The 26737-nt window shown below is 40.8% G+C and overlaps 1 protein-coding gene across 1 annotated transcript in view; it reads left to right on the top strand.

The window, feature by feature from the left end:
- cntnap5a (contactin associated protein family member 5a) overlaps positions 1-26737 on the top strand; it is a 190279-nt gene that overhangs the window by 147092 nt on the left and 16450 nt on the right. The window contains exons 19-22 of the mRNA XM_030724387.1: positions 3044-3265; positions 9022-9155; positions 15889-15976; positions 16064-16258. Of these exons, the coding sequence (XP_030580247.1) occupies positions 3044-3265; positions 9022-9155; positions 15889-15976; positions 16064-16258 (639 nt within the window). The remainder of the gene's footprint in view (positions 1-3043; positions 3266-9021; positions 9156-15888; positions 15977-16063; positions 16259-26737) is intronic.

The following is a 26737-nucleotide window of genomic DNA, read 5'->3' as shown; positions in this document are numbered from 1 at the left end:
TGGCAAAGTTTATCAAAGCTGCAGGTTCATTAGTTGTAGCCTGAACGCTGGGATTCCTTTCCTCCTTTGGCACATGGAGGTTTTCTAAATGTTGCACCAACAGGTCCCATTATTGCAGCAATAGTTTTCCTCTTCAGTTGGCAGCAACGCAGTACAGGAATCTGATTTACACAATCGTTCAGGATGTCCTGCTGCCTCTCTGCCTCCACCCTTCGAGTCTCTTCTTCCAGTTGATTTAGCTCCAGTTGATTTAACTGTCCTGATAATGGTCCACTGTGTAATCCCACAGATGGATGTAGTCACAGTGACGTCACCAATCAGTTCCGTCTTAAAGCCTCAGAGGATCATTTTTGCTCTCTTAAAACAGGACATGACATGGGGCAGATCTGACTGAGAAGCAAAGTGACATCGCCTCTCTCATAGCTCACAACTTGTCAGTCACATGGTAAAATATACCCTGCTTTGCCATCTCGTCTGACTCTGGGGACCATAAATTACAAAGTGAACTTCATGTTGTACTCAGTAAGACTAGCAGCTGAGACCATAGATTCATCATGAAAACACTTACTGAGCTCATGAGGTCCATAGACGTCTGCTATATGCAGGCAATCAGTCAAAATGAAGCCAAAATGTTTCAAATTATCCATGTTTAAATCTGATTTTTGGAGAGTTGCTCATTTCCCTGAGTCTCTACAACACAGGTGATGTGGGCAAATTTGGCATGATCCCTAAAGATATATTAGACGCTAAAATTTGGGGATCCAAACTTCAAAGTAAAATTGCCTCACTGAAATCAATCAGAACTGTCCCTTAACCACAAAGACTGATGCAATGTAAGTAATTCATTTTGTTTTTTATGCTGTTTACAGTTTTACTGAGTGTTCACATCCATGGTTTAAAAACCAGGACAGTTTCATTTTCTTTTATTTAGTGTGTAAGCTTTTGTTAAAAGGTAGGCATCCAGCAATGACATGCAGCTGAGCTGCCGCTGACTGGAGATTATCTGCTTCAGTGGTGTGTGCTAGCAGCAGAGACTGTGGCACTGCTGACACTCACTTGTAAATGCGATGTTGCAACAGCACGCTGAGGGAAGGCTGTGTGAACTGGGAGGTAGGCATAAAGTGGCCCCCACCCCATCCGCTCTCCATCAGCCACATGAAATCTACGTTTAAATTGAAAGTTAAAATATAGTTTTTTTAACTACACAATACACAAGTGATCAGCTTACCTGTAAAGGAACATTTAAATAGCTGCAGCTGTTGAGGTGGTCTCAGTGGCATTAACAACAGTAAAATCCTCATCACTCCTGTCTGCTTCCAGCTCCTGGACCTAACCAGGTAGTTTTGGTGCTTAAACCGAAGCGTGAGTAGATTAAACACTGATTTAAATGCATTCACTGATAGATTTTAAAAGGTTTGTCAATACTCTATATAATGCTTAACTCTTTACATTGTTTTATGAATGTCAGTAACCACCCAGATAATGTGCTACAAAGTAATTACAGACAAACATGATTATGATTTAATCAACATTTAAGTGTAAATAAGTACTGACCAAAGTTTAATTGTCAACATACAATTCATTAACAGTTTTTGTTATAAATTATTACTTGATATACTCAAAAACAAGTTTCCTGTTCAATTAAATAATTCCTTTACTGTCCACTCTGCAGCTTATCAAAGAAACGCAGGCCAATAATGCAAATACAATTATTTGAATAAGGTTTAAAATACCCTGTTATCCCAGTATATTGAAACTCGGGCAGCTCCCATCCAGTGAATGACCAAAGGTAAACTGCCCAAGTCCAGGTCACCAAAAATACACACCTTTTATACACACTCTAAAACTGGTAAAAGTCCAGATTTCCTGCAGCAATAAAAGCTGAATGAAGCTTCCAGAGTTAATGCAAACAGCTCCTACAGGTAATGAGCCAAACATTAGAGTAAAAGAACCAGATGGTTCACGTCCAGTGATGGAAGAGCATTAAAGTTTCTGGATTAAAACCCCAGTGAGCTGAGTTTGGGTGAACTGGATAGAAGGGTGAAAGCAAAGCATGTATGGATCCTTCTGCAGAAGTTAAAATAAGTTAACTGAACATTTAGTAATAATACTATAAATAAAACTCCAGTAATACTTTAAATTAAAATGTAGTGATAATACTCTAAATGAAAATGAAGTGAATAAAAATTCAGTAGTACGTTCTATTGCAGCTTGGTAATAATATGGTAATAGTGGAAACAAAGTAATATGGAAACAGTGAGTTATTACTACTTAATTACCAAAGTAATACCAACATATTTATAGCCATGAGAGTGCAGTTAAAGAAATTTTAAAATCAAATTAGAATAAAACTTGACATTAAATGTGTTAAGACTGTAAATTAAACTACAATAATAACACTTATTTAAATACTATTTATTATTCGCCTGTTACTAATAAGTCACTGTAAATTTATAGCTACCTTTATGCTTTTAATAATATTCATATATCTCTCCAGCTTGTTGCTTTAATAAAGTCAGCATAGGGAAGGACTTTGTAGACCCTCCTCACTGTGTTTTACGGTGGAGTGCAAGAACTGCAACAATTTTACACATCAAAGTGGTTTATAGGTCTGTGGAAGTACAGCTGCATTTGTGGGAGAAAAAAATATTTGTGGGCACAGAGGGAGCTGTGTGAAGTCTGATAAATTGCCCCAAGTGGTGAAAACACCACAAATATCATGAAATGCTGGAACGTGCTTTGCTGCAGCCTTGCTATGCTAGATGGACACTAAAGCTGGCTATTTTTAGGTAAGCAAATAAATCCGCCTGATACCGCACGTACCACTACATATCTGAAAAGAGCGCTCCATTAAGCTCAGTGGTTTTTCATGTTTTTCTTCAAAGAATAAATAAACAAATAAAGTGTGTGTGTGTGTGTGTGTGTGTGTGTGTGTATACATGTATACATTTATATGTGTGTATTTATATATATTTATATGCACACGCACACACAGGCTCTGGCACTGAAAAGCATTCCTTTCTCCCTGTGTCTGTGTGTGCAGAGGTGTCGGTATCCTTTGACAGAGAGTCCTCGGTGACCTACACCTTTCAGGAGCCCTTCTCGGTGATGCAGAACAGAAGCTCGCAGGCCTCCAGTTTTTCCACAGACAGCAGGGCCAGAGAGGATGTGGTCCTGAGCTTTGTCACCTCCCAGAGGCCAGCGATGCTGCTCACCGCCAGCACCTTCAGCCAGCAGTACATTGCTGTCATTCTGGCCAGAAACGGTACATATAACATTCAGATATACAGAAACTCCACTGCCACCATGTATGTTAATGATACATTCATCATTACCATATATGTTGTCTAATTATGTTGTTCTTTGAATGTGAGCTTCACCCTTCATTGTGGGCATGGAAACAAACCGGCACATACTACAGCCAATCAGATCAATGAGTTGGCAGGCAGCACTTGTTCCAAACAAAAGAACAGAGCTAAATATATTTACTGTCTTAAGGGTTAGGGTTACGGTTTTCTCACAGATGAAATGTTGACATCACATGGCAGCAAATATTTGAAGAGAAACATACTGTTTGGCATATAAATTCTTGTGTTTAGCCATCACTTGCTTTTTCTCTTTTTTTTATCAGGATGAGCAGTCATGGAATCCGATTTATTTCTGGCCCAGTAGCCCTTTGGCTTCCCTGTGCAATTATTTTGAATATTTGTAAACCATAGGGCCTCCTGGGCCTCACAGTCAGTGGAGCTGCTCTCAAGAGCGTCAAGAAAATTAAATAAATGTTTATTTTAAAGCTCAAGTGCTGAATTTTTACATATAAATGAAGGTTGCATTTATGTATTCTCCAAATTACTCCAGCATGTCAGTGGCAGGTAAAGCTCTCTGAATTGTATACAGGAACTGTAGACTGTACTCTGTGGCAACATTCCCACACTGTTCTCCTTTATTTCAAACAGCAGTTGGTTTGCCAGCACTGAAGAGGGGATGGTTTTAGTAACTGAGACAGAGTAAAAGTGACAGTACAGTGACACAAACCTCTTTTCCAAACATGCAGTGCTCATCCACGGCTGTCTTGGTGCCTTCAGAGAAGCAGCCCACATTTCAACAGGTCTGTTAGTGGTAGTAACAGCAGTTAGGGCCATTTCTATGGAAGCAAACATGGCATAATCTGTGGGCTGCATCTTCCTGGCAGTAGTCTATCAAAGGTTCTACCTTTGGGCCCAGGTTCATGGTGCCGTGCTGGCGCCAAGTTTTTGGGATCAGCAGCAGTCTCTGGAAACACAGTACAGTACCAGTACCGGTACTGTATGTGCAAGCAGTTCTGAATTGGGTGTTGCCACCACATCATCACATGTACCAACTGTCAGTGAAAGAAAGGGGAGACAAAAGCAGGGTAAACATGACAAACCAAGTGTAGCAAGCCTGGAAGTATGCAGCAACACTTTGTTGACCTTTGACCGCTGAATTGACATCTTTGAGCAACAGCAAGCTGTGTCGACATTATTGAGTAGAAGCTGTTGTAGCACGTTAGCCATGTGCGTCATCTTCCACGTTTATTTAAACTCATCTGTCAGAAACTAACGGTTCCTAAACAGAGACGTGCTGATCACAGAGGAACGGTGTGTAACAGATAACAGGCCAGTTTGACAACCTCACACTTTCACTGAGTGCACTAGTTCAGGTAGCCTCATTAGCATGAAGTAAAATAAAATTTAATAGCTAAATCACTTTTTATTTTTTATCATTATTAATATTATTTTTTTTTTTTCTTACATTTTAGCTCTCCTTGTAATTACTGTAGTAATTTGCTCATGTCCATCCTGTAGCTATATCCACCCTCACATTAACCCACTGAGCACTGCCATATCAGTGACCCCTGGATGACAGGGTGGAGTGCTGAGTAATCAGCTAATACACATGAGCAAAATACAGCCCATCCATAAAATGTGCAGATGCAGTACACAAACAATTACTAATTAGTGCAAAGAGTAATAAAATTATTACTAGAATTTCACTCTGAAACAGAAGCTTCTTGCAGGGCCTGTACCTTCCAGCAAATCATATTATGTGTCAGATAATTCCATTAAAAATGCTCCAAAAGGCACAAATGGCATAAACACAGTGCTGAGGTCCAGTTCACTGACTCCAATTAACTGAGGTGAAACCTAGCAGACAGCTAGCAGCTACAGCTCCCAGGGGTGGCAAAGCTGTCAGTCACAGCAGCCACAACCCTAACTTTGTACATTTCCAGTATCCAAATGGATTTAGAGAAAGGTAATACACCATGTTATGAAGTGGAAAACTGCTCATAGAGGCCAAAACAAGTTTTCATACTGGGCATTCAATGCTGTTAACATGGCAGTCTATTTAGAGTTGGCTTCATTTTTCAGCCCCCAGAGGCTGATGCTTGGCTCTAACGCCCTCCCATAGTCCAAAGAAATGCACATTAGTTAATTAAATTAAATTGGCTGTAACCGTGGACGTGAGAATACACGGTTACTTACTGTGTCTGGAGTTTATTGGTGAACTGTCCAGGCTGTGCGCTGGCATTCATGTCAGCTGTTTTCAGCTCCCCTACAAACCTTTTTTTACTTCCTAATCCATAAACTGTGTTTCAGCACCAAAATACTTTACTGATCATTTAAGTGTCATCACTGAACTGAGACAGAAGAGTTTGAAGCAGAGGAATTCAAATGCTGGAAAGTTTAGATTTTGTTTTAGAACTTTTTTTGGTATTTGAAAAACCATCTCTGTCACAGATCGAATATCTACCCCATCATTCAAAAAATAGATTTTGGAAATGCATTTTTACATAACATGATTTTTGCATGAGGTTAGCTTTTTTGAATTTTTTCACACAGTTTCAGGTGTTTCCATTGTTCTATGAGATTCTAATTAAATTTAAAATTATCTCTGTTATAGCAGGTTATGCTTTAATGAATTACAAAACTCCAAAAATCAAAGTTTCCATGAAATGACTCACACACCAGTACAGTAGAGTGCACCACCACCAGCACCAGCACCAGCACGCACTTTCCTTAATAATAACAATAAAGAACAAAAACTAAAATTGTAGAAGATTTGTAAAAGTAGATTATTGTTGGATTGGTTTAGATTTCAGATATAAAGTTGGACACGTGGAAATAAGAAGATTCAAAGAAGTGCCTGGATTTATGGAGCAGGACACACCTGTGTTCTTTAACAACAAGCAAGTACGACTGCATGAATGAAGACGTAGCAACACTTGCATGATTGTGCAGCACGAGCTTCATCCCACCGGTGGATGTCATGGTTCTGTTCAAAGCTTGCTGCAGCTCAGATATCGTGATGGGGCTGAGCACGCCTCCGCCTCAGTTTTTGAGGGGGTTAGTTACACAACACATTTTTTCATTTCTTTTAACCCCTTTTGGCATCAGGTAGAAATCCTATATCCCTGTCACTATGGTTACCAAATGATCTTGCATAATTACACAGCAGATTGCTCCCTTGACAGTGAACTGGTTTGGAGTTCATTCAGAGGCAGACAGAGCTGGTGGAAAAAAATGAATCTGCTTAAAGCAGAGTGAAACAGTCATAATCCCAGTGCACTCCAGTTTACTGCAAGTTCATTGCATGGATACGTGGAGGGAGGCCTGTTTGCTTAATTTTGTGTGGATTATGGAGTTAACACATGGTGCCTGTGATGAAAGATCAGAGCATGAGGATAGAAGCATATTATTAGTTTAGGCAGGTCAAACTCAGCTGCAATCATGATGGATCAGCTAATAATGACACCAGCTCACATCAGCTGATGGATCAGCTGATACCCTTCTACCAGTCACATACAGGGTACACTATAGGATATTTATACGATATTTCCAAAAAAATTGCCATATTACTGATGATATAGAGAAAAAAATACCGAAGGTTTTATTGATCCTGGTAAGTTGCAGGCAGCAGCATTTCTAAGTGTAAGTAAATAAACAGCGTTTTCCATTCATCCATCACTCGTTTCCAATGAGCTACTGTCACCGATGACACACTATTGCAACAGCATTGCCACGAGTATAAAATAACTGCTTAGCCCCTTAGTTTAACAATAACTAAAGTAACTGAGTGCTGCTTCTCGTCAGGAGCCTGTACTGTACCACAATGTCACACATAATAAAACTGAGAAGGATTTTGTCCCGGAGAAGTTGTGTCTTGGGTCGAGCTTTTGAACCAGGTGCTTAAAGTCCTGCTTTTCCACTAACTGCATCCGTAATTTCCATCTACCATTTGCTCCTTCCGTCAGAGCAAGTGCAGCTAGCAAGTGGTCCAGCGATGCTTGGACGAGTCATATGTTTACATTTGGTTGCACATCACCAGCTGCTAGTATCTGCTCTGAAGCCTTCGTAGACTGGTTGTGCCTGATGGTGTGTTTTTGCCTCAAGTGATGAAACAAGTTTGTCGTTTTGTGGGAACAGTTCACTTGCGCATTTTGCAAAGTGCTGTGTTTTCTGTTCATTGGAGGTTGTTGAAGCAGCTCTCTTTTTAGATACTAAATCATCATTGGAGGCTGACCTGCAGCTCTTGCTCGGGCTTGTCTCCTTGTTGTGTGCACTAGGAAATGTAAACACATGGCATTGCTATAGCAGTGATAGTTCAATATGACATTTTTACATCCTTTAAAGATTATACCAGTATTATCACAGACAGTATGGTATAATGTCACATTTGTTGTCACTGGTGCCTGCTCTGTTCTGTTGCCTCTCTAACCTCTCAGGTCCCAGAATGGAGCCAATCAGAAATAACTGCCTGACGATCAACTTAATTTCTGTCAGCAAATTAATTTGATAGTGAGGCTGCTATTTATCTTGTGTCAAAAAAATGCACTGTAGTTAAACATAATCTCTTTATTAAAAAGTTGTTTTAAATTACTCACATGGTGGATGCAGACTTTTTTTTTTTTTTTTTTTTTTTTTAAGCCTGTCATGTAGACTTTTTATTAATGGCAAAATAACATTTCAGCATTTTAAATTATTTTAAATAAATGGGTGGTGTGAAATAAATATTTCTGTCCTGACACAGACTGAAAGGTTAGGATGGTTGCTGAGTAGCCTAATAACATTACTATGAGGTATAATATTAGATACAGTACATTGGCTTAAGCATAGACACACAAACAGAGTGACATCACAACAGCAGCACCATCTGTCTGAAACGGCTCGGACGTCTCCCTTTGATTCTGGACAACACGGTCCTCACGTGTGTCATGCTTGTTACAGTTCAGTGTGTCAGCATTTTCAGATCCAGACACAGCAAAGACGTCAGAGCTTTAAGCTAACAGTCGTGCTCCATCCAAACCTGAGTGTCATGTTGAGCGGCACGAGTGACACCTCTGTGCAGTTTTTAGCCAGAGTCCTAATCCGCTCTTGTGTGTTAAACCTGAACAGCCAAATTGCATGGGTCTCTGTAAACAGTGAAGGGCAGGGGAGACACTTTATCCACAGTGACCTTCCTCTGTTGGAGCACTCTCAGGATCTGAAATGAATCACAACACAAAGCCCTCACTTACAGACTGGGAATTGTAATATTGACCTAACTCCACTTGACAATGCATAGCTTTCTGTCTCTTTGATCTGGCAGCAAGTGTGTATGTGTGTGTGTGTGTGTGTGTGTGTGTGTGTGTGTGTGTGTGTGTGTGTGTGTGTGTGTGTGTGTGTGTGCGTGTGTGTGTGTGTGTTTGTTTTTGGGGGGTTTTTTTGGATGGGGGCGAGTGAGCACATATTGACTTGCTCAGTTTTTTGGAGCAAAGACCTATGAGATAAATATTTGCAGACTCTCGAGAGTAACTGAAGAAGCTTGGATATAGTGGTGTATTTATAAATAGGCAGTCACATTGTTCCAGCAGACAGGCGTATTCTCTCATCTTATCTGAATCCTTGTAATGTTACATGGACAAGACTGGATTAAACCTGTGGATTCTAATTTTTTCATTGAACAGTGGGCATAATAAAAAGTGCTGCATTGCTGCATAACTTTTTATGCTTTGTTTCCCAGGGAGTGTGCAGATCTGGTATCGCCTACAGACAGACAAGAGTCCGGATGTGTTCACTCCCACCCCCGGTAATCTGGCAGATGGACGTCTTCATCGAATCAGAATCCATCGAGTAGGCAAAAACCTCTATGTACAGGTGAGTAATACTGATACAGGAAGTGCTGCATATGGATATGCTGTCTCACAGAGAATGGTTACACAGTATGGAGACAAACAAAACATACAGTTTGATTAAAGTGAGCTGGAAAAGTCCAAAAAAATTCCAGAACTTTCAATTAATAAATTAAATCTGTTGTGCAGAACCATACAGAATAAAATCAAGTGAGTTTAGTTTTCATGTGCTGCAGCCAAGTGTGCCTTCAAGCTGATGCCATTGAGATACTCAACAAACCAGGAACTGATGACCCCACCATCTGGCCTGCACAGTTTTTGTCAAGCATTCATGGAAAGTTGCAGATGCAGTATTTATCTACAGAAGTGGAATGAGAGTTGCTTCTTTTGGGGTGGGGTGGACCATCATTTCAAATGCTACATATGCAAACAGGGGCGGCACGGTGGTGGAGGGGTTAGCACTGTTGCCTCACAGGTTCCTGGTTCTAGTGCTGGCCGGGTCCTTTCTGTGTGGCGATAGCATGTTCTCCCTGTGCCCGTGTAGGCTCCCTCTGGGCATGCATGTTTGGTTGGTGGTTCTAAGTTGGATGTGTTATACAGTGACTGTAGTGTATAAGCATTGTATGAATGTAAGGCTAAGTGTGATTTTTAGTCTAAGGTACTTTGAACAGTCATTAAAACTAGAAAAGCTCTATTTAAATATGAGTGCATTACACACCTTTTTTTTTTTTGTACAGTACAGAATCCATCTGCTAACTAAAGGTACAGCGTGCTCTTATATGTGCTGTACTAACTCTGTGTCATTGTTTGTATTTGATTCTCTGAAGTTATCTTTTTTTTAACTTTTACAGAAAATTGAATGATAATTTTTATTCAAAGGTAATGTGAGAACGAGTTAGTGGGGAATGCAGGCTAGAGGGGTGCACAGCAGTCTGTGGTATCCATGCTCAGGTTAGATCGAGGGTCGCAGTCATCACACTGAATTTAAGCTGATGATGCTCTCTAGTATCACTTGCCAACTTGCGCCTTTAGCTTTATCCTGGGTAGGAGTTGGAAAGCAGCCACAATAACTCATGTAACATGTGCTTATCTATTAGAGAATGCAGTTGGCTAAATCCACAAAGAGCAGGAAACCTCACACCCCAGCAGCAGCACAGGTCAGCTGATCACAGCTTGTCCAGAAAGGAATCAAATCTAGTCACATAATTACGTGATTTATTTCTGAGTCATTTCCCTCCACTGCGCTGGATCTTAAAGGGGTCACCCACTTAAACTCATGAGTATGAGGATTGAAATACAGTATTTTTGGGAGGCTTTTTCTAGTCTTTATTTCTGACATGACATGACAACACACAGTAAACTGCACAGGGAGGACTCAAACCAGGGCCCCTGCAGTAGCCTTTGAGCAGGGGTCATCTGTTCAACCTGGTGAGCTATTCCAGCACCCCATGAAATACAATAGGACCCCAAAATGAAAGGCACCAACCTAACAGGCTTCAATGAGCAGCAACATTTACGGTCAGCTGTTGAATTTTGCTTGCTAATGCTAGCCTTTTACATGTATAAGTTCCACCAGAATAAAAAGCTATTCACTCAACCAGGTGGTTAAAAGCTTCATGCTGTTTTGGGTTTTCATCATTGCTGCTCTCCTCTTGGGCTGCTGCTGGCAGCTGTATTCATGTGTATCTGCACAATAATAATACCAGTACAGGGAGGCTACAGGTGTAAAGTTACATTTAAGACTTATTTAATACCATTTAAAATTAAATGTAAAGCCTACCTTGTGATGTAAATCCACAAGAAAAAAATAGCTGATATGGTGTTTTTTGTATTTTTGCATCCAGTAGCAATTTTACTTAAACAGCACATTTCATTATACTTCAACTCAACACAGAAGATAAAAATATAAAAAGCTATGTAGGTTCACAGTACATTAAGGCTGTGAGAACAGCAACATAAAACTTTGCAAGGAGGTAAAATACTAGTTAAAATGCACACAGTGTAGGCCTGTGAGGACACAAAGGGTTTGAGTTTGTTTTTTAATGTACACACACATACATTAATTGACCTCAGGTTAGCAGGCAGCTTGTTTCAAAGAGCAGGACCACAGTAACTGAGAGCACCCTTAGCACACTCAGATCTCGGTGAACAGGTACAAGTAAAAGATCTGCAGCTGATGACCTGAGAGGTCTGACTGGGTTATAGACGCTGAGCAAGTCAGAGATGTTCTGAGGGCCCTGAACAACAAGCACTTCTTTCTATGGCTAAGTGCTTTCTATCCAACATTCACACACATACACACTCTGATGGTTGCATTGGAGAGCAACTTGGGATTCAGTATCTTACCCTAGAATACTTTGGCATGCAGCAAGGAATTGAACCGCCAACCTTCTGATTAGTAGGTGACCTGCTCTACTGCCTGAGCTACAGCCACCCCTGTTAAGTTCTAATGGGTTTATAGACATCCAGCAGTCAAGCAGAGGTTAGATCATCAGAGGAAATTAAGTCCAACTGTGTTTCCTCTGCATAAAAATAATAGGATAAATTATGATTCTTTCTGATAGTACCAAGCGAGCATGTAAAGGTTAAAGAGTGATGACTCAAGGACAGACCCCTGAGAAACCCCTGATTAAAATTTTGTTTCTGCAGATCTAAAACTGCTAATTGAAACATAAAAACTTCTACACTTTAGGTTTGATGGAAACAGTCCAGAACCTGACCTGTTAAACTAAATGAATCATGAAGTCTTTATGATCAACAGTGTCGATGGCAGCAGTGACACTGAACAGAACTAAGACTTACGCTCTCTACGATTCACTGTTTCTGAGCTATGACTGGTTCTGAAACCTGATTGATACTTGTCATAAAGACTGTGATATGAAAGGTATTCATTCATCCATCCATCCGTCTCTTCCGCTTATCCAATTTGGGGTTGCAGGGGGGCTGGAGTATATCCCAGCTGCCATAGGGTGAGAGACGGGGCCTGTCACAGGGCCAGCACAGACTCATTCATGCTCACATTCACACCTACAGTCAGTTTAGAGTCACCAGTTTAACTGAACCCCACCAACTGCATGTCTTTGGACTGTGGGAGGAAGCCAGAGTACCCGGAGAACCCATGCAGACCCATGAGAACATGCAAACTCTACACAGAGCGGCCCTGGATTTGAACCCAGGACCTTCTTGCTGTGAGGCACCCGTGCCATGTGCCACCATGCTTTCCTGAGGGAAGAATAATACAGTGGTGTGATGACAGCACATTTGAGGGAAACAGGGACATTGCCAAAGAGATGTTGATAATATTCACCAGGTGATTTATAAACAGTGAAATATAGATTTGAGCACTTGGGTTGGGATGGAGTCAAGTATAGAGGTGTAAGTCTAACTGATCAATAAGTTCTTCTGGATCTTTAGAATTCATGGCAGCAATTTGAGACAGTGCTAGGTAAATAGATGTGTTATCTCTAATACTATAAACTTTGTTTTGGAAGAAAGAAGCTTATTTATTATCTTAGTTTATTGAAAGAAATTCAGTCAGTACAGTTTTGGATGGATTAAGTAGTTTATCAGTTGATGAGGGAATGACTAATTTGATTTCATTGTTGTAGCAGTGAAGGACATTTTTATAGATTTCAAAATGAATTTTTGTTTGTTTTTCCATATTTTCTCTCAGCTCTCCAACAGATTCTTTTGCTGTCATTACCTTTTCACTGTTTCTCCAGATTGATGTAGGTGGACCATATATATTATTATTATACCATATATTAACAGTTCTGACAGGAGCAATATGATCAATAATTTGAGAAATTGCTTCAGGGAAGTTGTCCAGCCTTTCATCACATGATGGCAGTACTGGTAATGTGTACTTTTAAAATTCACTAATAAATATATCAGCAGTGTTAGCATTGGCATAATGCTTGTTAATAAATTGGTTGATATTAGTTTTGACAAATGAACAAAATTCTTCTGAAAATATGAAATAATGATCAGAGATAGAAAGATCTAGATTGTTTATAATTGTGACCCTGAGGCTTTGTGACCTTTTGCATGGGTGGGTCCAATCACATGCTGTTTAAAATCAAAACATTATAATAAACTTCTGAACTGTTTTATCAGTTGTTGCCGTTTTCAGTGTGAATACTGAAATCACCTGAAATAATAATACTGTCAAATTTTGGTTTAATATTGGAAAGAAGTTCACCAATTTCTTCAAGGAAGCACTGTCTCGATTTAGGGGGCTGCTGTATTCACGATGTATGGTTAAATGAGGCTTGTAGTTTAAAGCGCTCTGAGTGGTCAGAACCTTTTAAGGAGTGTTATATAAATGCAAGTGCATTACTTTACAAAGGCTCACTGGCAAAATGGAGGCTCCTTGATGTTAACTGCACTGTAGACATTTTATTAAGGAACAAATGCTATCCAAACCTACACCCTTGTGTCACCCTTGGCAGCAAGAACTGCAAACATCCCTGTGGAGGAATCTTGGACCACTGTTTTCGAAAATGAATGGGCGGTTTAAGGTCATGCCAAAGCAATCTGGATTATGCCTAGATGACTCCAAAATCTGGATTTTGTGGTTTGATTTTTTTGTTTTGGTTTTTTGGAGCCATTCAGTGGACTTGCAGCTGTGTTTCGGGTCATTGTCCTGCTGCATAATCCAGGTGCACTTGAACTTCAGGGCATGAACCGATGGCTAGATAGTCTCCTTGAACAGAATTCATGGTTCCATAAATTAATGTCATGGCCCTGGGGCTTTGATCGAATGTTTTGTTTTTGAACTTTAGAGTTCTGTTTATTATTAAATATGTTCTATTTGATTCTCAACGTGTTTATTGTTTACATTTTTATCTTTATTACATAGTGGATGTACTCACGAGTTATTAGTTCTTGTTTGTATTGGAGTTTTGTTCTTTAGATTAGTGTTTCTTGGCTCATCCTTCTGTCACTTTCCCTATGTTTAGTTTACTTCTCTGTCTGTTTCCCTTTTTAGGTATTGCTTCTCACTTCCTGTTTTATTTTGGTATCCTTTATTGCTTGTGTGTTATGTTTAGTTTTACTTCCTCCTGTGATTGTCTACACACCTACGCTAGATTGCCCCAGCTTCCCTCGTTACCTTGTGTGTCTGTAAGTAGCCTCAGTGTGCCTGTGTTCCTTTGTTACCTGGTACTATTTTCCCTGCATTGCCTGGATTCTGTTTTTATATTTTGAATGTTGATTAGTTTCTACGTTGTATTTTTAGTTGGATTTTCATCAGCCAAAATAAATGGCTTGCTTTTTGTTTTGGACTTTTGGACTGTTTTGGTCTTACGGTTCAGCATTTTGGACCCTTACTTTACACACTCCACATGACAAATATGACAAGTCGTCCTGAAGCAGCAGACCATCACACTACCTCCATGTTTGCCTGTTGGTGTGAAGTTCTTTTAAATATGTTAGTTTTTATTCCAGATGGAGTGGAACACAAGCCTTCCAAAAACCTTTTGTTGTGAGTGATAAATAAATAATTTGAAATTTAAGTGAATTTGTCTCATCAGTCCACAGAATATTTTCCCCAAACTCTTGGGGTTTTTTTTGGTAATTGTGAAATGAGCCTTTGCGTTTTTTTGGACAGCAGTGTCTTTGCCTCATGTTTGCCAACATGAACACTGACTTTAAGTGAGGCAGGTGAGTCCTGCAGTTCTTTAGATGTTGTTCTGGGTTCTTTTGTGACCACCTGGACGAATTTTGGTAGACCTGGGAAGGTTCACCAGTAATCCAGTGTTTTTTCCATTTGTGAATAATGGCTGTCACCACGGTTCACTGATGTTTCAAAGCCTTAGAAATAGCTTTTTAACCCTTTCCACACTGTTAAATGTCAGTGACATAGTTTCACGTCTGTTCTTGAGGTCCTTTAGATTGTGGCATGATGTGCTTTTGTTTTGTTTTCAATCTTTTAGCCTACTTTACTTTGTCAGACAGGTTCTACTTAATTGAGTTCTTGATTCAGCAGCTCTGGCAGTTATCAGGCCTGGGTTTGGTTAATGAGATTGAAGTCAGCTTTCCAAAAATGTGGCTAAACATAATTACTTCATGATTTATCAAAGGTGGGCAGTTACTTTTTCACACAGGGCCAGGAAGGTTTGGATGGCTTTTTTCCTTAATAAATGAAAGCATCATTTAAAAACTGCATTTTGTATTTATTAAGATTATCTCCATGTACTGTTAAAGTTAGTTTGATCTGAAACATGTAAGTGTGACAAATATGCAAAAAAAAAAAAAAGAAATCAGGAAGTGGGCAGATTTTTTTCATGGCACTGTAGCTATGAATAATAATAATATTAATAATAAGGACCATTGTGTGCCAGCTACAGTTCAAACACTTAAAAAATGTGCAAAACATAATTGGATTAATCTAACATTTTACAAATTTTCTCATGGGGATGGGACTAGGATTGGATTTTCCACCAGCTATTCAACATATTCATCTGGAGAGAGAGAAAGTCTTCAAATCAAGTGTTTGTGCTTCTGCAGTGGGCAACTGAATGCTGCAGTTTTATTGCACATCACAGTGTTAAACGATGAATCTGAATCAGCATGGCAGAGCAGAGGTGCAAGGTCAAAATCACTTCAGAGCTAACTGCTGGTAGAGATGGTGAAGCTACAAAGAACACAAATATCACTCTTGCACTGAGCTGCAGTTGCAGCTGCTGTTACCCCAGTTTGATTTTCTTGTAATACCCTGTAATACCTTGTTATTTGATTTCTTTCCACTCAACCAGATCAACCAGGACATCCACAGAAAGTACGCACTGTCATCTGATGCAGAGCTGATCCTCATGAGATCCCTGATGTTGGGCAAAGTCACCAGTAAGTCATGCTGTGGTTCTAACCATGGTTTTAATCAGCAGAAGTTAAGTAAGAAGCATTTTTCACTTCTCAACTGTTTCTCTATAGGGATGGAGAATTTTGATGAGGAAGTGATACAAGGAGCTTCTAAAGGTTTTATTGGCTGCCTTTCCTCAGTCCAGTTTAATCATGTTGCACCACTGAAGGTAGCGCTGACGAATCGCGGAAGCTCATTGGTCACCGTCCGTGGTCCACTGGTCCAATCAAATTGTGGAGCACTAGCCGAGTCACATACCCTGCAAGGTAAAACATACATCCATGATACTGATGCTCAGAATTGGTCAGAAAAAAAAATCATGAATTAAAATAAGATTTTGGTTTTAGATTGTGATGCTTCGAGTGTGTTTAAAATTGATTTGGCTGCAGTTTTTAACAGCCCTAAAATAGTTGATGTGGCTATCTCCTGTATTTTATTAAGTTAAAAGGGCTAAAAAATACAGAGAAAAACTGTAAAATAAATGATTTGAGGGCCTGTAACTCTGAAAATGTTCATAGTATGAAGGTGAAATTTTGTATGGCTTCACTAATGTTATTTTACAAAATAAATTCAACGACAGGGTCAGGTGGGAAGTTTTTAATATTTTATTAATTTTATCTAAAATGACCTAATAAACAATATAATTATAGGTAATTTAAATGTGTACATGTGACAGGAAAAGGACATTAAGAAAGCAGTTTATTCTGAGAAGTCCAGTTAAACAGTAAATGGGGGGTGCTATATAAAATTTCTTTCAGTACTCTTTAGAAATGGTTCTCTAGGCTTCTTGAAGGGCATTCCAAAGCTCATCTTTAGATGTTGGCTGTTTGTTGTTTGGGGTTGATCCCACACTGCTTCAATAATGTTGAGGTCCAGGCTCTCGGGAAGCTAGTCCATGACAGATAGTATTTGATTATATGTTTTCTATCCAAATCTGCTTTTACTACATTAGCACTGTGTTTGGGATCATCGTCACACTGCAGATTAAGGCAGTTGTCAGTCAGATGCTTTCCAGATAGTACTGCATGGTAGATCAACATCTGACAGTATTTTTCTGGCAATGATTTTAACCAAAGATTCAGTACTTCAAAAGATATCTACACTGCCCCACCATGTGCTGAACAAAAATACATTGACTAGACAGTGAGCTAAACACTTGACCTCTTTTGCAAAACTGTAGATAAACATTAATATAAAGATAAAGAAATGAACAGTAGTGTTACAATGAAATTACATAAATTATGAAACAACATAAATTCCCACCAAGTGCACATTCCATTCAATTTATGGTCGATTAAAAATAACTGTGTGAGGCTTGGAAGGCATTTAACAGTGACATAGTTAAGAAAAAAGACTACAAAAAAACAGGGGAACAGTCTCTGGAGTTTGAAAAAAGGTAACTGGACTTTTTTTTTGTTTCTTGAAGATCTTTCATCTCTCATCCAAAAAGCTTCTTCAGGTCTCAAACCAAATGGTGGAGAGACCCAGGTATTTAAACCCCAGTGGGGGTTGTCCCCTGAAGGTCGTTGGGACCCACTATTGATCATGTACATAATCATGTTTTCCAAGCACCTCGCCACCATCTTATCTCCGCTTGTAGGCAGCACACCCCATCACACTGAAAACTCCACAGACTTTACCAATAAGGTCCATAATCTTGCACTGAATCCAGATGAAACCATTTTTTCCTTTGATGTGTTTTCACTTTTAGCTTGTGTACCTACAACTGAGGCAGTGGAGACCATCAGAAAACAACTACAGGAAGACAACTCATTACAAAACAGAACCAGCTGTACCACAGATCAGATTTGTGCACTGTTAGACCACTGCCTTACCACAACATATTTCAAATACAACGATGGCTTCTACAGACAAAAGCATGGATGTGCCATGGGCTCCCCAGTGTCACCCACTGTAGCCAACCTTTACATTGAGGAAGTGGAAAGTAAAGTTCTTGGTTCTTTCAAAGGGATCCCGGTATACTTCAGACCCAGCCACACTCTTAAGGCAAAAACTGGTCCATCCCAAAGGCAAAATTCCCAAACACAAGATAACCAACATAGTACATGTTGTCCAGTGCACTGAAGAGTGTTTGGACCTCTACATTGGAGGAACAATCCTGAGCTCCCTCCCCAGGCGCCTCCCAAATTGGTTTCATCCAAAACCACTGATTGTAATGACCCACACCTTCTTTCACGCCTTGGCGCATGTGATTATGCACATGAACAATAGAGGGTCATAACCACCTCCAGGGGACTAGGCCCACTGAGGTTTAAATACCTGGGTCTCTCCACCATTTGGTTTGAGAACTGAAGAAGCCTTTGGGATGAGAGGAGAAGCGTCTTCAGGAAACTTAAAGAAGACTAGTTGCCTTTTTTCAATCTCCAGAGACGACTATGACCTGGATGATTGAGAACCTACACAGACAACAGGGGAACGTCACAGATGGAGATGTGCCAATACATGGCGAGGCAAAGACCTATAACTAAAGACTAAATTAATAATACAAACAACAACACAACTAAACAGTAAGCAAACTAGGAATCAAGCTAAATATAAACAATGATAAACGGTCCAAAAAACATAAAACGCTGGGTCTTAGACCCGGGACCATGACAGCAGCAGCAGGGACATATTCCACTGTAGCTGTAATGTTTTTTGTTTGTTTTTTTTGTAGTCAATCCAGGCAGTGCTCAGGTTAGACTTTGAATCCTGGTGTACCGTTCTATCAACCAGGAGCTGGTGCTTTGTCCCAGTGGTGTTATTTCCAATGCTTTTCTGAGCTGTACTCATGTACTGACTCATGTCCTGGCTCAGTTTGGGTGCTACACTGCTTGAGAGGTGTTTCCATGTTGTGCAGAGGCAGGTAATTGGCCAGTAGTTTGATGGAGATGTACCCCAGTGGGGATTGTTCATGATCAGGATTGTTCTACCCTGTGATAGCCAGTCTGGACGAGTACGTTAGTAGCACCTTTATTTGTGCTGTCAGCGATTATGGAGTGTCATTAGCTTCTTCAGCCAGTAGACATGAATCAGCTCCTGATGCTGTGTAGCTCTTAATTCCAGAGACTTGTTGCATGTCTGCCGTTTGGCTGTCAACTGGCTCTTGCACTGGGAGGTTGCTGTGGTCTTCCCTTAGTGAATACCTTCTCTGGTGAATACCAGCCAATTGATGTTGGTGTTGTGTGACACTTTTTGAGCCTTTGTTTGGCAGTTTATAGAGCCTCACTTATGGGAATCTTGAACTTCTTAATCTAGGACTTGTCTCTCATGATGCCCTTCTGCACCTCAGTTAACCAACTAACATCCATCTAGGCTCCACTGATTTTGGCTTCCAGTCTACTTCTCCATGTGGGGCTTCCTCTACATGCATCCTTGATCTTATACCCAAGTGCTTCTAGGATTACTGTCACAGTGGCATATATGACACATACAAAATACTGAATAATCAGGCCCTGTCATATATTAAAGACCTCATACTGTAGTATCTTATTATTCTAATAGAGCACCTTGCTCTAGACTACAAGCTTAATTGTGGTTCCTACAGTTTTCAAAAGTAGAATGGAAGGCAGAGCCTTCAGCTCTCAGGACACTCTACTATGGAACCAGCTCCCAGCTTGGATTTGTGAGATAGACTCTCTCTCTACTTTTAAGATTAGGAATTCATTTTTCAATCATCCCTTTTACCTCCCTGTGTGTTTGTACACCACTAATGTATTTAATAATAAGTAATTATTAAACTCTGTCTCTTTCTCCCATAGTGTGTCTTTTGTCATCTCCCTCTCTGCTCTCTTCTCTTTTCCCTCACCCCCAACTAGTTGTGGCTGATGGCTGCCACTCCCTGAGCCTGGTTCTACTGAGGGTTTCTTCTGTCACGGTCTTTGCTGTAACTGTTTTTGGGAGTCTGTTCCTTTATTGAATCCAGGATGTGGAATGGGAAGGCCTTTCTTCCTCTTTCAGCGGGGAGGCAGAATTCCTGCTCATCAGCCTGGCACACCTGTTTCCCATCAATAATAATAATCAACAACCAGTACTGAAGGACCAGTTGGAGCCTCCAGTCCTTGCCAGATAGTCAGCTATTAAGTGGTAACTCGGCTCTTCAGCTGTTGCTTCCTTGTGGTTTGTTCTGCAATGTGCTAACATCTTTGTTTACCTGTCTCTAATTCTCCGTTGCCTGGCTTAAGAGCAACATCACTTACATGTTTCTAAGGAATTGGCCCATCTCTCCTACAAACACTCACCAACTCTTCACCATTAGATTTCTGCTTTCCTGCCTGCCTTCCTGGAACTCCCTTTATTCTGCACAATCAAACTGGTGACCCCTCTCACTGACAGACTCAGTCCCACTGACAAGGAACCAAGAACAATTTAAAACAATATTTCTCTGGAATTCTCTTGCCTGGGACATTTGGACTAATTCATTTGTCCTCTTTCATAGTGACAAACGTTTTCTTGAACCCAGCCCCTAGCTTTCCCCGTGACCAATTTCAGTTGCTCATTTCCGTTGTAAAAAAATAAATACTGCACCCTTTGTGGCAGATATTCAGTACTGTCTGGCCAAATAGACTCAGTAGACCCAGTTCAAGCTGCCTTACCAAAGCAGGATGCCACACTAGGCGAGTATGAGCGTACCCTAAGAATACAAGTTGGACAACACCTACAGTCAGTCCCTAGAAGAGATGTTCCAAATGATCCTGAAAAAAAAAAAGGTTGTGTGGATGTTTCAATAAGGAGGCACTTTAAGAAACATGTCACCAGAAGAAAGCCGTTACTGTGCCACAAAGCAGCCTGCTTACAGTAAGGCAGAAAGCACCGAGACAAGCCTCAAAACTTCTGGAACAGGGCCAGGGTGGCTCAGTGGACGAGTAGGCGACCGTGTATGCCACCTGCCGGTGGTGCGGGCAGCCTGGGTTTATGTCCGACCCTTTCCTGTGTGTTTTCCCCGTATCTCTCTACCTACTTTCCTGTCTCTCTTCACTGTGAACGATCTACTAAAGGTACAATGGCAAAAAAAAAAAAAAAAAAAAACTTCTGGAACAAACTTGATTGGAGTGATGATGCCAAAATGGAGGGTTTTGGCCACAAATGCTACATTTTGGAGAGGAGTCAACAAGCCCTATGATGAAAAATACGCCATTTGTACTGTGAAACACAGAGCTGCTGTATTTGGGGATGTGTGAGCTACACAGGCACAGGGAACTTGGTCAAAATTGATGGCCAGATGAATGCAGCATGTTATCAGAAAATACTGAAGGAACATTTGTACTCATTAGCCTAGAAGCTGCACATGGGAAGCACTTGGATGTGCCAAGTCTACTTGCCATTGATTACACCAGAAAAAAGTGAAGATTCTGGAATGGCCAACTGAGTCTCCTGATTTCAATATCATTGAGCCACTTTGGGGGAGATCTCAAACATGCAGTTTATGCAAGACGGCCTGAAAATTTACAGGAACTCGAGGCATCATCCAAGAAGAATGGGTAGCTTTACCATCTGACCAAATAAAGTGATCATCCACAGCTACCACAAAAGACTTCAAGCTGTTATTGATATTAAAGGAGGCGATACAGTATTAAGAACTGCGGTATGTAAACTTTGGACCAGGGTCATTTGGGTTATTTCTGCTTTCATGATTTAAAAAGGAAAATGCATTTTGTTTAATTAATTTATTTATTTTGATAATAAATGGCTATACCCAAGCACTAACCATGCGTGAAAGAAAAGTTGTCATCATTAATATTCTCTGAAAAATGGCCAAAAAAAAAATCACAATTTCTGCCAGGGTATGTAAACTTTTGAGCACAGCTGTACTTGCAACATTCCAGATGGTTAAATTCACATCAAGCACATTGATTGGAAAACACCATCTAATGGGGTCTTCATGCAGAACCTGACCCCGGTACTACCCCGCCAACTCTTGGTGTGCTCCTGTGTGATCTGTGTCTCAGAAGTCATTCACTGGGCACACACTGCCAGGTTTACCTGTCATCCCAGGGTGAGTGGGACCATAACCTTTTTCAGATGCTATTTCTGGTGGCCTTCCCTGGAAAAGGATGTGAAGGAGTATGTGGCACAAACTTGTTCAGTTTCTGGCCACAAAAGAGGAGTTCCCAACTTCAAATAGGCCTCCTTCTGCCCTTATAAGAGCCTCACAGGCCATGATCTCACATCGCTCTAGATTTTGTAACAGGTTTACCTCCATCCTGTGGAAAGACTGTAATCCTCTCTGTCATAGACCAGTTTTCAAAGTCAGCCCACTTCACTGCCCTTGCTAAACTACCTTCTGCTAGTAAGACTACCAACTTACTGACTGATCATGTATTCCGACTACATGGCATTCCTCTAGAGAGAGTTTCCAACAGAGGCCCTCAATTTTTCTCCCAGGTTTGGAAAACCTTTTGGATTGCCCTACGGCCTACAGGTGCTTTTCATAAAATTAGAATATCATGAAAAGGTTGATTTATTTCAGTAATTCCATTCCAAATGAAATCTGCATCTCCATAAAGTTGGTCAGCAGCAGGAAGCATGAAGTGCTCTAAAACTTCCTGATAGACGGCTGCGTTGACCTTGGACCTGAGAAAACACAGCGGACCAACAGCAGCAGATGACACAGCACCCCAAACCATCACTGACTGTGGAAACTTTACACTGGACCTCAGCCAGCGTGGATTCTGTGCCTCCTCCTCTCTTCCTCCAGACTCTGGGACCTTGTTTTCCAAAGGAAATGCAACATTGACTTTGATCAATGAATATAACTTTGGAGCACTCAGCAGCAGTCCAGTCCTTTTTGTCTTTAGTCCAGGCGAGATGCTTCTGATGCTGTCTCTGGTTCAAGAGCGGCTCGACACGAGGACTGCGACAGCTGAAACCCACGTCTGCATACGTCTGTGTGTGGTGGTTCTTGAAGCTCTGACTCCAGCTGCAGTCCACTCTTTGTGAATCTCCCCCAGATTTGTGAATGGCTTTTGCTCCACAATCCTCTCCAGGGTGCAGTTATCCCTGTTGCTTGTACACTTTTTTCTACCACATCTTTTCCTTCCCTTCGCCTCTCTATTAATGTGCTTGGACACAGAGCTCTGTGAACAGCCAGCCTCTTTAGCAATGACCTTATCATCAAAATTTAAAGAAATAAAGATTTGAAATATATCAGTCTGTGTGTAATGAATGAATATAATATACAAGTTTCACTTTTTGAATGGAATTATTGAAATAAACCAACTTTTTCATGATATTCTAAATTTATGACAGCACCTGTAAATCTGTTTAAGCTCTGGTTTTCACCCCTAAACTAATGGTTAGACAGAGAGATTAAATCAAGAGGTTCAAGCTGCCCTCCACTGTGTGGCCTCCAACAGTCCCTCCTTCTGGAGTTCTCAGTTATCACGGACTGAGTACGTCCATAACTTTTCACCTCCTCAGCTACTGGTCAGTCTCTCTTTGAGGTTTCTTTGGGATAACAACTGCCTTTGTTCCCGAACTGGAATTGGACCTAGCCATCCCTTTAGTTCAACACCATCTTTGAAGGAGCCAGCAAATCTGAAACCAAACTAGAGCCTCTCTGTTTCGTGAAGTGGAATCCACAACACTTGGTTGATTGTCGAAGGACCCCAGTCCCCCGCTACACCCAAAGTCAGAAAGTTTGGCTATCCTCCAAAGACATTCCTCTGAAGTCCCTGTCTAAGAAACTGGCCCTGTGTTATATTGGGTTCTATGAGATTGAGACTGTTATCAGCCCTTCTGCTGTCAGGCTGAGACTTCCAGCAACCAGAATTTGTCTGACTTTCCATGTGTCCCAGATTAAGCCTGTTTTGTCTAGCCCATTGTTTCAGCCTTACTGGCCCATGATATTTTACAGTCAAATGACGGGATGAGAGCTTGCTCATTGGGGTTCGTCTAATTTTTTATGGTTTCTTTCTAATATTGTAGTGTGCATTTGAGAGTGATATCAGAGAGTAAAACATCTCTGCTTCATTACCTTCTTTTTCAGAAGAGCCACAGTATCCAAGGTGGTATGTAGCGATTATCGTCCTCTATGGGAGTAGAGTTTAGATAGCTGTTCTGCACTGTGTTGGCACGTGCCATGGAAGAAAATAACAGTGGAGTAATTACTTCCTTAAACTTAGTTATAGCACTTTCTGAAAGTGCTATAACTAAGTTTAAGGAAGTAAAACTTAGTTATAGCACTTTCAGAAAGGAATCTAGTGTAATGAAATGTATTTCTCAGTGCAATGTAAGCCATTATTGTAGAATTAAATGTTATCAAAAGAAAAAAATGGTCAGACCAAAGAGGATTTTCATGAAATACTGTTAAATGTTCAGCTTCTATTCCATATGTCAGAACAAGACTGTGATTAAAACAATCAGTGGAATCATTTCCATATCGAGAGAAGCTAATTGAGTCTAATAAAAAATTCAATGAGTTGTTGAGGCTGTCATTTTCAACATCAGCATGGATGTTAAGATTGCATATGTTACAGACCTCTGGTGGGGTCTGTTTCACACAGAAAGAAATAGAGACGGGAGACATCAGTTGCGTTCGGTCTGCAGGCTCTTCCTCGTCTCTTTATTTACAAAACGTTAAATCATTCTTCTCATTCACAATATCATCTAACATATCTCTAAACACAAACTACAATATTGAAACAAACTCACATCTTTTGCTCCACTGTATATAATATACAAAATAACTGCCCCATAATTCAGGGTCTCTTTTGTGCGCTGCTACTACAGCGAAATGCTACAGCTATCCTGCTGCAAAAACCTATCATGTAATAATATCATCACTATTTACCTGCTTATTATTACCTTTTTCGCCGACACTTTTTTCTAACCAAACATATGAAAACCCATATTTTCCAACTAAAACACATCTGTATCAAAATCTCAAAAGAAACAGAATACATCATCATATAAAAACACAGTCAACAACAATACTTTGTATTTAAGAGGTATATCTCGGAGCAACATCCATAACAAAATGAAACACACATTGTAAAGCCTCACCATTTCGTACCATTACCCACCGATAAGATGGCTGCTCTCCCGTCGGTCGATGGAAAACAGTTTATATTTCTTTTCTATGTTCGAACACACAACTTACAACATTACATAACATCACGAGCATCTAAACACAATCGCCTCTCTGTAAACATGTACTGAGGTGAAATAACTCAGATTACTAACCTGTTTCACACAGAAAGAAATAGAGACGGGAGACATCAGTTGTGTTCGGGCTGCAGGCTCTTCCTCGTCTGAAGCCCGGAAGCCCCACAGCACCGAATACCACCTGCGCTATTTCCCCCTAGTGGCGAAACTACACAATTACATCTCCTCAAATTCAACATAATACTACCATTAGCATTGGCCTTTCCACAAATAACTTCTAAGCAAATTACAATTGTGACGCTTACACTTGTAGGTGTCACACACTCCCCAACAAAATGAAAATGGCTCCTGACATTTGACCTCTTAAACTTTAACATATAACATTTACTCACAATATTCAGATCACTTTGTACCTCCCCTCTTGCTAACATCAGTAAATGAACTCTTTATAGTATACTGGGAGGATATATCTCTGTATACCATGAGATGATGGAATGGACTGTGGTGTCCAAAAGAAATAAGGTACTGAGTGATACAGTGGCATACTAGAAGCTGATGTGTTTGGCGATTCATGTACATCTGCGAAACTAACTGACGAATGCAACTGGAGAGAAGGCTGGCCAAGTGTTTCATAGGTGAACCGTGCAGCTGGTTGCCTTTCTCTCGTTGACCTTCTCAACCCTGGTACCTCAGCTGGAGGGGTCAGGTTATATGCAGACTGCATTTGCTTTTCAGGCAACAGTTCAACCCCCCCTCTGTCTTCGGTGAGGGCCGCTTCCGTGTCGATTGATCCCCCCTGTTCTTTTATTACCATGCATTCCTCCAGTGGCGTCCCCTCTGCCTCCAGCGGCATCCCTTCGCTGACATCTGGATCCGACTCAGCCGGGACTACACATCTTGAGGGTACATTAGTAGAGTCAAAGGTATCCACAGCACTGTCTCCATGTCCACCTCTCAGATCGTATCCTAGTCCATAATAAATGGAACCCCCATCCTCATCCGAACTTGACTCGTCGTCTCGTTGCGCCTTTGTCTCTTGTCGAGTTGGTTTAGATTCTTTTCTTTTGACCCCTGGGGGCTTACTTCCTTGGTTTGTGGCTGGTAAGTCCCTGGAGAGCTCATTGACAAGATGTAATACGTTGCGATGCAACACACGCTCCTTCTTTCCATCCATCTCTGAAGCCACCCTATAGACTGGGCTTTCTCCAATCTGCTGCTTCACCACATAGATGGTGTTTTCCCAATAGGACCGCAACTTCCCCGGACCACCTCGTTCAGTCAAGTTCCGTACCAGTACCCGATCTCCAGGTTGTAGCACAATTCCCCTCACATGTCGGTCATAGTACTTCTTCCCACGAGCACTTGACTTTTGACTGTTTCCAGATGCGATCCGGTAAGCTTCAGTCATCCGTTCCTTCCATTGTTTCACGTAGTTCCTTGCTGTCTGTGGCTCTTCTCCAGTCTCCAGTTGGAATAGGAGATCTACTGGCAGCCGCGGATGCCGACCAAACAGCAGGAAGAAAGGTGAGTAGCCAGTCGCCTCATGGCATGTGCAATTATATGCATGTACCATCTGTGGAAGGTAATCCTTCCACCTTTCCTTCTGTTCGTCCCCCAGGGTCCGCAGCATCTGCAAGATG

Source organism: Archocentrus centrarchus, unplaced genomic scaffold (assembly GCF_007364275.1).
Source record: "Archocentrus centrarchus isolate MPI-CPG fArcCen1 unplaced genomic scaffold, fArcCen1 scaffold_36_ctg1, whole genome shotgun sequence".
NCBI classification, from domain to species: Eukaryota; Metazoa; Chordata; class Actinopteri; order Cichliformes; family Cichlidae; genus Archocentrus; species Archocentrus centrarchus.
The sequence above is the reverse complement of the archived record's forward strand: the minus strand, read 5'-3'. Positions and strand labels throughout refer to the sequence as shown.